General features: G+C 44.1%; 1 protein-coding gene across 4 annotated transcripts in view; it reads left to right on the top strand.

Annotated features, from left to right (window-relative positions):
• The window catches only part of APLP2 (amyloid beta precursor like protein 2), a 53,853-nt gene that overhangs the window by 20,755 nt on the left and 19,492 nt on the right, over window positions 1–13,606 (top strand). For 2 of the 4 annotated variants that reach the window (XM_031025769.2, XM_006731169.3), the window contains exons 4-7: window positions 8,653–8,765; window positions 9,520–9,716; window positions 10,056–10,264; window positions 11,404–11,571. In XM_031025769.2, the coding sequence (XP_030881629.1) occupies window positions 8,653–8,765; window positions 9,520–9,716; window positions 10,056–10,264; window positions 11,404–11,571 (687 nt within the window). The remainder of the gene's footprint in view (window positions 1–8,652; window positions 8,766–9,519; window positions 9,717–10,055; window positions 10,265–11,403; window positions 11,572–13,606) is intronic. The other 2 variants (XM_031025770.2, XM_006731170.3) reach the window with 1 other exon arrangement.

Raw genomic sequence — 13,606 nt, 5'->3', positions numbered from 1 at the left:
CTCAGGTCATGGTCCCGGGGTCCTGGGATCAGGCCCTGCATCGGGCTCCCTGCTCGGCGGGAAGCCTGCTTCTCCCTCTCCCACTCCCCCTGCTTGTGTTCCCTCTCTCCCTGTGTCTCTGTCTGTCAAATAAATAAATAAAATCTTCAAAAAAAATAAAGTTGTTGTCTTTTTATCTTCTAGTACTTCAGTGTAGATTTTCTAGAACCAAGGACATTCTCCTATATAACCACATCATCAAAATCAGGAAATTATCATTGGTCTGAATCTAATCTGCAGACCCTATTCAAGTTTCGTCTTTTACCCAATAATGCCAGGACCTAATTCAAGATCACACATTGTATTTAGTCTCTCCTTGTCTTTCATGACCTTGGCTTTTTTTTTTTTTTTTAAGATTTTATTTATTTATTTGACAGAGAGAGACACAGCGAGAGAGGGAACACAAGCAGGGGGAGTGGGAGAGGGAGAAGCAGGCTTCCCGGCTGAGCAGGGAGTCCAATGTGGGGCTCGATCCCAGGACTCTGGGATCATGACCTGAGCCGAGGGCAGATGCTTAATGGCTGAGCCACCCAGGCGCCCCAGTCTTGACATTTTTAAAGAGTACAAATTACTTTGTGGAAATACCTTGCAATTTGGGTTTGTCTTATGATCCTTTTTTTTTTTTTAAAGTAGGCTCCATGCCGAACACGGGGGGTTAAACTCATGACCCTGAGATCAAGAGTCAGACTGAGCCAGGCAGGCACCCCTTATGATTCTTTTGATTTATGCATTTTTGAGGAGACTACCACACATGTGTTCTTCTTGCTGCATGATATTAGGAGTTGTAGGATGTCCGTTTGTTCCATTACCCGTGGTAACTTTTTTATCAACTAAGATGGTGTCTGCATTCGCTTATGTCCTTATGGACATTGTCTAGATTTGACAAAAAGAGGATCCAGGCTGATCCTGGATTTTCCCGATTCTACCCCTGGAGTCTGCCATTTCTCCAGGAAGCCCTGGTTTCTTTCAGTGGAGAATGGTATTTGGAAACCAAGTCTGGGCATTATGTGTATTTGCTGTACTAAGAAATACACATATATATACATATACATGTACACATAAATCCATATTTCTATAGCTACATGTGTATATTAGAAGCAGTAGCTCATATTGATGCCTCCAATTCCATTATCCTCAGTATACTTATTTGCTCAGTATCTCCTGTAAATAATCAGTCTTTGGTTTTTTTTGAGAAAGAGAGAGAGTGCAAGCAAGAGGTGGGGAGGGGCAGAGGCAGAGGGAGAGAGAGAATCCTGAGGACTGGCCTACACGTCCAGCACAGAGCCTGATGTGGGGCTTGATCTCACGACCCTGAGATCGTGACCTGAGCTGAAATCAGGAGTCGGATGCTCAACCAACTGAGCCACCCAGGCTCCCCAGTCAGTCTCTGCTCAACAAGTTTGTTGAGATATAATTCACATTCTATATAATTCACCCATTTTAAAGTACATAGTTTAATGGTTTGTAGTATATTCAGTGAGTTGCACAACCATACACAATTCTTTTAACATACAAACTGTAGTAAACCTGGATGCAGAAAAAAGTAAGAGTCCTGTACATTTTATTCACCAGAAGTAATCATAGTAAGTCTTTTTGTACATATTAAGATGAATACCACAAGTTGGAATAAAGTGATGGTAGAAGTATGGTTTGCTTTAGCCCTGAGACCCCCTTGAAGATAACTAGCTAATGGGGTGCCTGGCTGGCTCAGTCTCTGGAGCATGCAACTCTTGATCTCGGGGTTGTGAGTTTGATCCCCATGTTGGGTGTAGAACTTACTTAAAAAAATAAGAGTAAAAAAGATAATTACAGCCTAGCAAACCCAAAGCACAGGTAGGTAGGCAGGCCAGAAGGTGAGGAGATGGGAACTGGGGAAAACAGAATCTGTCTGTATTGGTTGGGTCGCCCATATTAATTGGTTTGGGTGTCCCAGGGTTCTTACCTATGTCCTCAGGCACTCATTTTGTTTGTCGTTGTTTTTGCTAGGTTGAGTGGAGAGAGGGATGTCCTGGTTAGCATGCTTGGAAAGCAGTTTGAGAATGAGTTTAGGTTGCTAGTAGTGCTTGCATCCAGTCTGTGTCACACTGCCTGTGGACATCTGTGTTCATGTCACTCAGCTCTGCCCTCTTTTGATGCTTAACTACCCGTCAGTGTGACTTTTCACCTGCTGTTTCAGTTCAGTCTCTCCTTTCTCAAAATGACGTTATATCTTAGGTTACTACTACTCACTGACTCCTGTTTATCTCTAAAAATGTACATAGATGATAGGTAGGTAGGTAGGTAGGTAGGTAGGTAGGTAGATAGATAGATAGGATGATCCAAGTAGGGTGGAGTTGGGTGATGTGTGAAGAAGCAAAACTGCTGGTATTTTGGGGGAAGGAGTTAGTCATCTCTGACATTTCTATGTAGGCTGGCTCCTGTACTAAAAGAAGAGAGCTTTGAGAGCCCATGACTGTTTTTGTTTTGGGTTATTTTTGGGTGGCGATCTGGACAGAGAGTGTGACTGTGATGTGAGGACTGCCGAAGACAGTTCTCATTCTCAGAGGTTTTGGGGTGCCACCTTCAACACCTGCACCTCGGGGTCTGATGATCCATTGCAGGCGTTAGCTACTCATCTTCTGCCTTTGAATTCATGACAGCCCATCAACAGTTCACCCTGTCCCCAGCGTGGGCCCTTGAGCGTTTCTGCTCGTGAGAATTATCCTGGGTCTTTAACTTCAGAGCCCTGTTTTCCTCTGAGATACCTGCCAGGGATGGCCACCAAACCTCACAGATATTTGCATTCGGTGGTCAGGTTGATTCTCTTGGCTCCCTCTCATTACAGAAGGCTTTCTTCCCCCACCTGGTTACAGCTTCCAGAGCCCCATAACTGACACAGTCTTCTGTCTGCAGCTAGAGAGTACTTTCGCAGTAGGTTTTTAAAAAATATGTGTGAGTGTCGGTGTTGAGGGCTTTCCCAAGTGGGTACACGACCTTTGTTATTTTTAAAAGGAATTTTAGCAACTCTAGAAAAGCTCTAAAACCTGATGGCTGTCATGGCTCTGCTTGGGGGAGATGGTATGAAAGAGAGACAGAATCATAGGGCATGGGTAGAGGTTGGAGATAGATCCTAAGTGCAGCTTTAAAGGAAATCATAAGTTACTAGGTTTTGTTAAATTGCCATATTCCTTGATCAGTTTCTTAAACAGTGAAAACAATATAACCTTCTGTGTCCAGTGACTTGGGAAATTATGGCCGTCATCTTTTATAGCCCAAATGATTAGATTGAAGATTGTTATAAACTTGGGTAAAATTCTAAACCGACACCAAACCGTTTTCAGTGTTCTTCTGTAAAACAGAGTAATACTGATCTGCCTAAGTCTGGTTTTTCTTTTCTTCTTTTTTTTTTTCTTAGAAGCTTCTGATGAATGTAGCAAATGTCAAAAAGTAGCAATGAAATGACAGACCTGATGTTGGGATTGAAATGTGTTCCTCTTTAGTTTGCTTGTTTAAAAAGCTTCTTTTCTTTTTTTTTTTTTTTTAAGATTTTATTTATTTATTTGAGAGAGCGAGCATACAACTGGAGGGGAGGGGCAGAGGGAGAAGCAGGTTCCCCGCTGAGCAGGGAGCCCGATGTGGGGCTCGATCCCGGTATCCTGGGATCATGACCTGAGCCGAAGGCAGACGCTTAACCGGCTGAGCCGTCCACCCAGTCCCAAAAAGCTTATTTTCAATAGAAGAAAGATAGGGGAAGCAAAAATAATCATTTCCAGTTTCTGCACCATGATCAACATTTTGGTGTGTATATAAGACTTTTTTCTTTGGACACATATGGAAGTATGTGTGCTTTTAAATGAATTTTTTTTTCCCTAAATGGGGTCATACTACGTTTGCTCTCCTGTTTATTGCTTTTTTTTTTTTTTTTAGTTGACATTTGAACATCTATTATGTGCTACTCTTAGAGAGTTATATATCTTTGAATAAAAGACAAACTTGACCTTAAGGAGTTAACCAGGATGAAGGAGGAGGGGTAGGGATATGGGGTGTGTTTCTTGCTCTATTTATTTGTTTAATGATTTTTATTTTTATTTTTAAGTAGGCTCCATGCCCAGTGTGGAGACCAACACAGGGCTTGAACTCATGACCCTGAGATTGAGACCTGAGCTAAGATCAAGAGTTGGATTCTTAACCGACTGAGCCACTCAGGCGCCCCATTTGTTTAATGATTTTTAAAATTATTTAATCACTATGGAAGTTTTTCCATGTTAAATATAGACACAAACCATATTTCCTGTGATCTTTTGGTATTCCATTGTATATAGCTAACATCATTTAACTAATTCCCTATTGATGGGCATTTAGGTTGGTTCCAATTTTTGATATTAACACTGCAATAAATATCTTTGTTTACTGAATTATTTCCTTAGGGTATGTTGTTAGAATTGCAGTTGACGACTCAAAGAGTATTCTTTCGTTTTTTTATTTTTACATTTTAGTTTCTTGTCAAATTCAGGGGTGTTAATTCTCTTCTGGTTTTCAGAGGTCAGACAGATTGATTCAGCCATGGAATAGCTAAGGATTGGTGTAGCATGGAGTTAATTATTAAATCAGTGGCATTTTAAAACTTTTGATTTTAAATTTAATTCTGAAATACAGTATTTGAAGCATACTGAGAAGATAACACAATATGATGGTCACTCAGTACTCATCATCCTGATTTAAGTTCTTCAACATTTTGCCAGGTTTGCTTCATCTCCATGTTATTTTTTCATAAAGGTATTAAATGTGCCAAAGCCCCATCCTTCCTTCCCTTTTCCTCCTTTCTTCCCTCCCTTGCTCTCAAGGTAACCACTCCCCTCTTGTTGGCATGTTATTCTCATGCATGTGTTTTGTTTTTTGGGGGGAAAGAACCCAAGTTCCAGTAGCTTCTTTATTTTTTGCTAATTTTTAAATTTTAATTCCAGCGTAGTTAACATAATACTGTATTAGTGATTCAACAATTCTGTACATTACTCAACACTCATCATGATAACTGTACTCTTTAATCCCCATCACCTGTTTCCCCCACCCACCCCCACCTTCCCTCTGTCTCATGCATGTTTTTATACTTCTGCTATATACATATGTATCTGTAGACCATTTGTTTTTCTGTTTGCAAGCTTACATGAATGGTATCATTCTGTGCTTGACCTTTTACAACTTACTTTTACTTTACATCATTTGGGTGTGTCTAAGGTGTGATATAAGTAGATTTCATTCATTTTTAACCTGATATATAGTATTCCATTGTATTTTTTAAAAACTCAGTTTATTGTTTCTATAGACTATATATCTAGTAATAAAATGGCTGTTGTAAAATTTTTTCCGGTGTTGCAATTGTACATATAAAATTGAGGTTTTACAAATTACAGATTTCTGTATGATAACGATAGTTGTATATATAGTTTGTGTGAGGCTCCTCAGCTCAAGACTTCAGCAACTTTAGCATCATAATTAGAGCTAGCGCACTTACATGCTGTGCGCTGCTTACTGTACATCAGGTTCTGCTCTAAGCTTTTTGTGTGTTCCATATATCATATCATTTCATCCTCACAACAAGATAAGGAAATTGAGGCACAGAAAGGTTAAGTTGCCTAAGACCACTCTGCTAGTAACGACGGTGCTGAAATTGAACCCCTGCATTTAACCCTGTACACACTGCCTTCTAATATACTCTTGTTGCTTTTTGTCATAGATTAAATATAAGAATTGCCTAGTCAGTACAGGATAATCACATTAAAACAATGTTAGTTGGTGGTTGGATGTCATAGTTTATATGATTTCTAACTTGTTGAGTATCATGATTGTTTCTCCTAATAGAGGCAAATCTTCATTTACCCATGGGGATTTTGGGTTTTTTAAGCATTGATTGTGTCTAGTTGATTGAAAAAGTTTACATGTTCTACCACCTTAGAGCCTTCAGGGTGTCAAGGCAACACTGTGTCTAACTTACTACTTTGTGTTCCTGCGTTAGTGTCAAATGGAGCTATTTGGCCCCCAGATTCCCTTGTGCTAATAATGGTGTGAAATGTCATTACCCTGTGTAAGGCTGTTTTGATGTGGGGAGGCTGTGTTTACTGCTGTGGCTTGTAATGTCAGAGCACATCTTCTCTCTTAAAGTAGATCAGGGACTCCTTTCGCTTGCCACTCGGGTAATGGAAGGTTTGACTTCTGTAGTGCGAGTCTGAGGCCTGAGGTGAGCGGTCCTGGTGGACCAGGCTGCCATGACGAACCTGGGCAGTGGGTCTGCATAGACTTTCCACTAGTTCAAAGCCCTGAGACCTTTCTCAGGCCAGATTACTTTCCTATTACACTTCCTCTTTAAAAAAAAAAAAAAAAAGAAAAGAAAACCTCAGAGGTTAGCCTGCCTGCCTCCTTTCTTCTGCCCCTCTTATGCATCTCTTCCTGAGCTAAGCACACACCTTTCCCCCTCTCTTTGTTTTCCTCCACTGAGACCCTGTGTGGAGCATATTGGTGATGCATCAGAATCTCCTGGAATGTTTGTTCAGTGAAAATTACTGAGTCCCACGTTAGATCTACTGAATCAGAATCTCTGGGTGATGATCCAGTGATATATGAATATTTTTTTTAAAGTAAGTTCTATGTGCAACATGGGCCTTGAACTCACGACCCTGAAATCAAGACTCATCACATGCTTTACTGATGGAGCCAGCCAGGCGCCCCCGTGATAGATTAATTTTTAGCTTTTTCTTATGGAAGTTATGAACATGTCCAAACACAGAGAAAAATAATACTGTTAACCTTTATGTACCGGTGGTCCAGCTATGTAACGATCATCAGTTTGTGAGCCACTCTCCCATTGTCTGTGGACCCCTCCCACCTACCCTTGATTGTTTGGAAACATAGCACAGATAGTATTTTTTTTTCCTGTAAATACTTCAGTGTATATTTCTAAAAGATCACATTCTGTCTTTTGAGCAGCTATGTGTATTTTCCTCCCAGCTTTATAAATTTTTTTTAAAGATTTTATTTATGTGTGTGAGAGAGAGAGCACACAAGCAGAGGGAACAGCAGAAGGAGAGGGAGAAGCACGCCCCCTGCTGAGCAGGGAGCCCGATGTGGGGCTAGATCCCAGGGTCCTGGGATCATGACCTGAGCCAAAGGCAGACACTTAACTGACTGAGCCACTCAGGCACCCCCCAGTTTCATATTTTTGAAAAATTTTAGACCTATAGAAAAAAAATAACAGTGAATACCTTTATACTCTTTATGGAGGTTTTCCGATTTTGCCTTATCTGTCTCTGTGTGTGTGTGTGTGTGTGTGTGTGCGCACACATGCGCGCACATCTTATATACTTTTGTTGTTGTTGTTATACCCTTTGAAAGTAAGTTGGGACATAATGACAGTTCACTTCTAAATATCCGGCTTATTTCTCCTAAGAGCAGGGATGCTGTCCTATATAACTACAAATATAATAATCATACTTTGGACATTTTCTCTCTAAATGACCAAATAACGTCCTTTATAGTTTTCTTAATTAAAAAGGATGAAACATTACATTTGACCTACAACAGTTCCCTAATTCCTTCTTTTTAAAAAAATCTTTTATGACTTGGTATTTTTTCAGGTTAGGCCTTTTGTTTAAGTGTATCTCTGAATTTGAATTTGTCTTATTGTTTTACCATGATTAGAATCAAATGACATATTTTTGGCAGAAAGACTGTGTAGTGATATTTTCTTCTTAGCACATCACATATGTCAGCTTGTCATTGTCAGTGACAGACCTCATGTTAGGCTGGTCACCTGGTTGAAGTAGCATCTGCCAGGGTTTTACATTGCAGAGGCACCCATTCCCTTCATTGAGGAGTCTTTACCTGATTCACTTATTACAGTGCTTTATTATAGTTCACTTATTACAATGCTTTTGTCTTAGAGCTACGTAGCTTTAGGGACACAAAGGGCCAAAGTAAAATTCATCCGTACTTTTGAAGAACACCCTTAGTTTCTTGGCATTTTGTTACTAGAACATGAGCTGCGGAGCCAGGGTGGTGCAGTTGGTTAAGCATCCAACTCTTGGTTTCGACTCAGGTCATAATCTCGGTTGTGAGATGGGGGCTCTGTGCTGAGCGCAGAGTCTGCTTGAGATTCTCCCTCCCTCTACCTCTGCCCTTCCCCCATCCTCTCTAAAATAAATAAACAAATCTTGGGGAAAAAAAACTGATGTGGGCAGAAATAGGGAAGTAAGAGGCTAGGAATATGAACACACGTGAACTCAGAGGAATATGTGTGTGTCTGAGGTCACGGAATGGTGTGGGAGGGTCCTGTTCCTGTTCTACTCATCATGTGTTGCGATAGCCCTGCAATTGGACTGTAAGAGATTAGAGTCTGGGAAGAGTGATGAAAGCCCCAAGCATCACGACTGTAACGGAATGTTGAGCTCTTGTGCTGCTTGCCTGGACCTGTAACGTCCAGTTGACCTTTGAAGGTGAGAGAGACCTGTCAGCTTATATATATATTTGAGATTGCTCCTGTTTATACCTGACTACATAACTCTCATAATCTTCAGTGAGGAGGGTCCTTACTGTCCTGAATCATGATCAGATTTGCTCATAACAAAGCTTTCTCTTTTCCAGTGGGTGAATTTGTAAGTGATGTTCTACTAGTTCCAGAAAAGTGCCAGTTTTTCCACAAAGAGCGGATGGAGGTGTGCGAGAATCATCAGCATTGGCACACTGTAGTCAGAGAGGTAAACGAATGGATCATGTGTTGTTTTTCCTGTTAAGAGAGGAAGTAGCATTTTCTTCTAGACCTCATGATTTCAAATTGATTTTATTTTCCTTTTATCTTTTCAAAGTTTATGATTACTTGTATCTTCTAAATTAAAAATATTTGGGAGGATGTTTTTATAGGGAAATACAGTGTTGACGATCCAGCCCCTCGAGTTAAGGATGTTGAAAAGCAAGGATGCTGTCTGCGGGGTTCCCAAGGAGGCCATCCCAACCCTAGGGCCTTAGAGTAGAAATAGCCAATAATAGAAAATCGATGTCTCGACATACATACTGATAGGATTAGATGCCATTTCATTCTTGTGGGAGGAGAAATAGCCTTTTTTATACTTGCCTTCTATAGTTAAGTGGGATCTCTAGTCAGTTTCTTTTGTCAAATTCTGACACCATGCCCTCGCAGCGAGGAATGTAAATTATCGCTGACCACCTTTAGTCAGCATTGATAATTACTAGAAGAATTCCCTTTTCCTTAATTTCTAACTTTGGGCCCTCATTGTTTCTGGCCCAGATGATGTTTCCCCATCGTGAGTTAAGCAAAATGTGTAAATCTTCTTAAAGTAATAGCATCACAGCTTGTTGACAAAAAATTTGTGTCCATGAGAGAAAGCATTACATAGTGATTTGATAGGCATTTCTTTTGGATAAAGCTAATGATCGGGGACTACTTGACCAAATGTGTTAATATTCTGATGTGGACCTCTGGGTTTCTTTTAGGCCTGTCTGACTCAGGGAATGACCTTATATCGCTACGGCATGCTGCTGCCCTGTGGGGTAGACCAGTTTCACGGCACTGAGTATGTGTGCTGCCCTCAGACAAAGATTATTGAATCTACTGTGTCGAAGGAAGAGGAGGAAGAGGAGGAGGAAGAAGAGGAGGAGGATGAAGAGGAAGACTATGATATTTACAAAAGGTAAACTCTTGTCCTGCACCTGTGAAATGGTTTTGCTAGTGGCACTGGGCTGCCGGTCCCTCCCTCTGGGTAAAGTGGGCATGCCCTTGTTTGCGCTGGAGTTGAGCCAGCTGGCATTCATTCTGGCCACAGGACTTTCTACAGGTAAATGCAGTCCCTGCCCACTAACTCCGCCCTTTTGCTGGTGTAGCTGGGCTGAGGGCTGTCGTGGCACAGTGAACTGTGAGTTGAGCTTATTTCCTGTCTCTGTTTTTGTGTTTCACAATAGGGAAGAGAACCATTGTTGTGCTGTGCACATAAGAGTCGGTATTAACCTTCCTTTTCTGTTGTGACCTTCAGTGAATTTCCTACCGAAGCAGATTTGGAGGACTTCACAGAAGCAGCTGTGGATGAGGACGATGAGGATGAGGAGGAAGGGGAGGAGGTGGTGGAAGACCGTGATTACTATTACGACACCTTTAAAGGAGATGAGTACAATGAGGAGAACCCAACTGAACCCAGCCGCGAGGGGACGATTTCAGAAAAGGAAATTACTCACGACGTTAAAGGTAACCTGACGTAAAGCCATGACGTTAAAATCCATTTGGTAATACTTGCTTATGATTTTGGACTGCATCCATCGCAAGTAAGTCACAGAAGGAGAGGTGGCGCTCCTGGGCACCGACGTGAAGCCAGCTCTCCAGCACGCTGGTGGCGCCTAATGTTAACGCTGGGGGCCAGGCCGCTGTAGCGGCTGGAGTGGACACACTCAGGGAGGGACCCAGAATTGAATCAGAAACTCTAATTTGCATTGTAAGGACCTAACTAGAGAAGAAGGACCAGTCCAGAGACTCAGGGAGATAATGTGGTTTTCGCTTGGGCAGGATCCTTCCACATGCAGCCTGAAATGTTCTCTCCCCGAGGGGAGGCCCCCTCCTCAGTACTTCTAAAGCCCTGACCTTCTATAATGGAGGTGACTTGGTTCTTTTCCGGAGCATGTTCCCATCTGTAGGCTGCCCGGTTTGTCCACTAGAAGATGTCTGTGCCTGGGAGGGTGGAGTTTAATGACCTACCGGCAAAGGATTTTCATCTTGCCAATTCCCAAAAAAGAGGGAAAAAAGGTTGTGACCATTCTAGAGCAACTGGCACGCAGCCTCCTGCTGACTGTATGTTTGAAGCCAGTTAAGCTCTGAAGAATTATTTAGGACTTAGTGTGGGGGGAATACTTAACAAGTCTAGAAGCTTTTGATGGACCTAGGAGAACGTAAAAGTGCCCACGCATGCTTCCCGGGTGCCGGAGTAGCTTTTCCTGTGGTCATCACCACCAAAGCAGCCTTTTCACCTGCACTGGGCTCCTTTGGTCCTTGACACCAGCACGTGGGACAAGTCAGGCAGACGTCTCCACTGGCCAGATCAGAAACGTGAGGCTCACGGAGCTGTGAGACGCGGAGCTCCTCCCCGTCAGTCTAGCCTCCAGGCGGTGTGAGAAGCGCTGTTTTCGGTTCCTGCCTCCTTCACCGCATCAGAGCGGGCGAACGACTGTGTCCTCCCGGACGGCGGGCTGGAGGTGGTGCGTGCGCTGGCCGGGGCAGCGCCTTTCCACCGGGCTCGGGCGCGCCCTCCTCCCGCCGCTCGCGGCCTGTAGCAGTTGTGAAGCACGTGAAGCCGCTGCCTCTGCCCTGCTGACATTCTGACCGTTTCCACACAGCTGTCTGCTCCCAGGAGGCCATGACGGGGCCCTGCCGGGCCGTGATGCCCCGTTGGTACTTCGACCTCTCCAAGGCAGAGTGCGTGCGCTTTATATATGGCGGCTGCGGAGGCAACAGGAACAATTTTGAGTCTGAGGATTATTGTATGGCTGTGTGTAAAGCGATGAGTAAGTCCCGGCGCGCGGGCTTCGCGCAGCGGCCCTCGCGCAGCGGCCCTGTCCTGTCCGGCGTCCTGTCCGGCGTCCTGTCCGGCGTCCTGTCTCTCTCCCGGCCGTCCTCGTGACCGCATCTGTGTAGTGCTCCCTGCCGACGCAGGGGCTTGCTGTCCGGCGTTTCTCCCCTCCTCTTTGTGCTTTCTAGAGCTAGGCTTTGCTTTCCTGTTGGCAGTCGCGAGCCCAGTTCTGTATGTCCCATGCTCACCGTGGGTCTGGTGGCGGTGGCGTTGGTGCTGTGTCCCCTCCCCGGCACAGCGGGGGAGCCCAGGGGCTTGGTCTTCCGCACCCCGCCTCGTCGTCTGTGGGCTCCCTGAGCGCTTCTGTGTTGGTTGGGACGGCAGCCTTGCCCTTGGCCGTGTGCAGTGGAAAGGTGCAGAGCGGTGAGCACAGCGGCCATGAGTTCTGCCCATTCTCATCTCTGGGCTTTTTCCTCTCGTTCTCGTCTTTGAGCTGCCCTGTCGCCCAGCCCCATGGTGCTAAGGGGGACAGCACTTCTTCCAAGAAGTGACCCTAGGAACACTTTCTCTGAGAGTGCAGAATACCGCAGTGTCTTGCTTTAGGCACTCTAGGGAGCGGGCTGAGCAGCTGCGGGGTAGTAACTGTTTCTCCAGCTCTGGCAGCGCGGCCTCACGCAGAGCTTTAGGAAGTGAAAGAATTCTAGTTCGTGTGTCCTTTGGTCACAGAGGAAATTCAGCGGTTCAACTGAGTTGGGTTCACTTAGCCACAGGTAGGAGAACGTTTGCTTTTCTCCGTGGTTACTCCCTTCCCTTTTTAAGGCCCCCATTCTCTTACCTTGCCGTGCTAGCCCATGCGTTTGGAAAATCCTCACTCAGGCGAGGCCCTCACTTCTTGGTTCTGATTCTGGAACTCGTTAGAATAAGGAGTTGCTGGCCGTCCCCGGTTTTTGCTCCTAAGCTTCTGATGGCTTTTCATTCGAATACCTTCACGTTCCTCTCTCCTCCCCCCACCAAAAGATGTTTTAAATCTTGATATGATACGGTCTGCTTTTAGCACCTCCACTCCAGCCGCTGCTCTGTGGAAAAGCCGTGTTTAGTAGGAATAATTGAAAGTGTGGGAACAGTATGAGTCCTTAGGGAACTTTGGTGGCAGAAACTTTTTTTTTATTCAGGAAAGATATAGAGACAGAAATTATTGGGATATTTCCTGCTTTGTAAAATTACTTAAACTAAGGTGCAACAACACATGATTTGGGGGTGAAGCCTGAGGAATCAGGGGTCATTAAGGATCTCCCTGAATACAGAGAGGGAGTTGTTCCCCAAAGGATCACATAGGTAGTGCTGTAAGCTGTGACGGAATGGCTTGCTCTTCAGAGCATTAATGGTTCTGCAGTCTGCAAACTTGTAGTTTCCCAGTGCTTATGGTAGGGAAGACTTGCTGCAGAGAAGCATGGTGTTCATGTACTTGTGGGTCCCCAGCTTGAGTGCTTTCAGAGCCTAGAAGCATCACTGTGCCACTGGTTCAGTTTGTGCCCCTCCTTGAAGGGGGTCAGAGGCGGGCAAATGTGCTGGTTTCTTGAGCTGGTTGTTTTCACATGGACAGAAGGATGTGGTTCTAGGTCTGGGTCCCATCGTATTTTCAGAAGCAGCGCTCTGGGGCCAATAGGCCTTTACCTTTTGTTCCCAGGAGGTTGGAGGCAGCTTGTGTTTTGTATTATCTTTATCCAGCCCAGTGATAGGAACCAAAGACTGTCTCCAGCACATAAGCCTTTAAGCTGCAGACGTGCTGCTGATGGCCGCGGGCTTATTGGCACCGATGGACTTCACGGCTTTGAAATTCTCCCAGCTGAACTTTGGAGTATCATGGGGAATGTGGTTTGTGAAGCTGTATATTCTAATTTAGTTAATCTGAAAATTGGCTGTGGTGATCCTATTTAAACTTAGGTAGGAGCCAAATATTCTTGACGAGATTTTAGTTGCAGCTTTTAGGTTTAAAGCTAAGGAAAAGGTGCTTTGGCGGAAGAACTTTA

This window comes from Leptonychotes weddellii, chromosome 11 (assembly GCF_054177405.1).
Source record: "Leptonychotes weddellii isolate Sample4059 chromosome 11, ASM5417740v2, whole genome shotgun sequence".
NCBI lineage: Eukaryota > Metazoa > Chordata > Mammalia > Carnivora > Phocidae > Leptonychotes > Leptonychotes weddellii.
Note: the sequence above shows the minus strand (reverse complement) of the source record. Positions and strands in the feature narration are given on the sequence as shown.